This window comes from Myotis davidii, unplaced genomic scaffold (assembly GCF_000327345.1).
Source record: "Myotis davidii unplaced genomic scaffold, ASM32734v1 scaffold356, whole genome shotgun sequence".
Classification (NCBI taxonomy): Eukaryota; Metazoa; Chordata; class Mammalia; order Chiroptera; family Vespertilionidae; genus Myotis; species Myotis davidii.
In genome coordinates, this window is record NW_006288188.1 from 4,575 (window position 1) to 6,405 (window position 1,831).

The window sequence follows — 1,831 nt, forward strand, 5'->3', positions numbered from 1 at the left end:
CAAGTTGCCAAAGTATGTGAGTGGTATGCTGCCACTAAAAAATGCATTTCTATATGTTTTTATGCATAACATCTTTCAAAGTTTACACAGGAAACTATATTCAGCCCTAACCGGTTTGGCTGGGTGGACAGAGTGTCGGCCTGCGGACTGAAAGGTCCCAGGTTCAATTCCGGTCAAGGGCATGTACTTTGGTTGCGGGTACATCCCTAGTAGGAGGTGTGCAGGAGGCAGCTGATGGATGTTTCTCTCTCATCGATGTTTCTAACTCTCTATCCCTCTCCCTTCTTCTCTGTTAAAAATCAATAAAATATATTTAAAAAAAAGAAACTATATTTAGTAACTGCTTTCTGAGAGGGGAACTAGGTGGCTTATACTTCACTGTACATATCCTTTGTTCCTGTTAAGTTTTGGACCTTGAACACTAGCTTAAAATTGTAAAAAGACATCCTATTGTAGTGAATAAAATAAACAAGAACACAATACTTAACATTTCTTTTCCATCCCCCCAGGTTAAGAAGTCTAAAGCACGAGCAAAAAGTTTCAAAGTGGATTTATCGTGACTGCATCCTCTATGGTTACTAAACTCTGATGTCAAGGCCATGTCCAAGTCTAAGAATTCTACATGCCTTGCACGGTATAACTGTAATGATTAGAATTGCTTTAGGCTTATCTTTCCAATAATTCACATATCATGTACTCAAGTATTTGTATATTTTGAAGTCTATTCAAAATTTGCTACAACTTCTACCTCAGACAGTGACTCTATTGAGAGTTCAAATAAAGTAACATGAAAGGAATCAAACTTACTCAGGACTCGTAAAGATCGGTCACTCATGTTACAAACAGCCTGTGCAAAGGGAACCACCAGACTTTCCAAGTTCCTAGGATCATGCATCACAGGACATTGTGGGAGCAGAAGGAAAACTGACAACGCTTCTTGGTGTGGAGAACGGCATGGAAGAGCTCCGAGCAGATGATCCCTGAGACATGTAGTTATCTGCAGTTGAAACGGGATCAGAGAAAGAAAGGCCCTGGGTAAGTTTTGGGACCAGGGGTTTCATTCCTCCACTTTCCAACTAGAATCATCATTTAGTTTTCCTGAAACCTGTTGTTCATCACTCCTTGCATCCCAAATGCCCCTGAAGTAGTATGTGCGAGCCATCCTTCCGATTTTATATTGGGGTGCATAAGGAAATAAAAGTGGATCACATGTGCACGTAGGTGCTGAGTGACTTATGGAGGTGGTTCAATTAGAAAGTGACAGAGCAGGGATCCATACCCAGACCGGTCTGGGCTAAAATCTGCCTCGGCAGAGAAAATGCCATGTGTTCCCCTCTCCAGTCCTGTTGCAGCTTCCTCCTGGGTTCACCGGAAGATGGTATTTTCTAGCTGCCTCCGCAGTTAGTGGGGCCATGTGACCGAGTTCTAGCTAATGCCACGTGAGTGAAGGTGATGTACGACACTTCGAGGCACGGCCCCCAGAGACCTCTCACATGACCTTACATACTCTCTTTCCTAATCTGCCAACCAAACACAGAGGATCTACTGGAGGGTTTCATGGCCCCAGAACCCACAAAGAAGGAGCCTGCGCCACTCCTGAATTCAACTGTGCAGAGGCTGGAAGGGTAGCAGACTATGCCACCCCAAATATGCCACTCCTGCATGAGGATCATTTTAAATATATATTTAATTTATTTCAGGGAGGAAGGGAGAAGGAGCGAGAGAGGGAACATCAATGATGAGAGAGAATCATTGATTGGCTGCCTCCTGCACACCCCCCACTGGAGATCGAGCCCGCAACCCGGGCATGTGCCCTGGCCGGGAATTGAAC

At 44.3% G+C, this 1,831-nt stretch overlaps 1 protein-coding gene across 1 annotated transcript in view; it reads right to left on the reverse strand.

Moving 5' to 3' along the window:
• Positions 1-1,831, reverse strand: part of LOC102765870 (E3 ISG15--protein ligase HERC5) — a gene marked incomplete at its 3' end in the record, with an annotated part of 19,851 nt that overhangs the window by 1,891 nt on the left and 16,129 nt on the right. Inside the window, exon 8 of the mRNA XM_015561520.1 lies at positions 808-997. Within this exon, the coding sequence (XP_015417006.1) occupies positions 808-997 (190 nt within the window). The remainder of the gene's footprint in view (positions 1-807; positions 998-1,831) is intronic.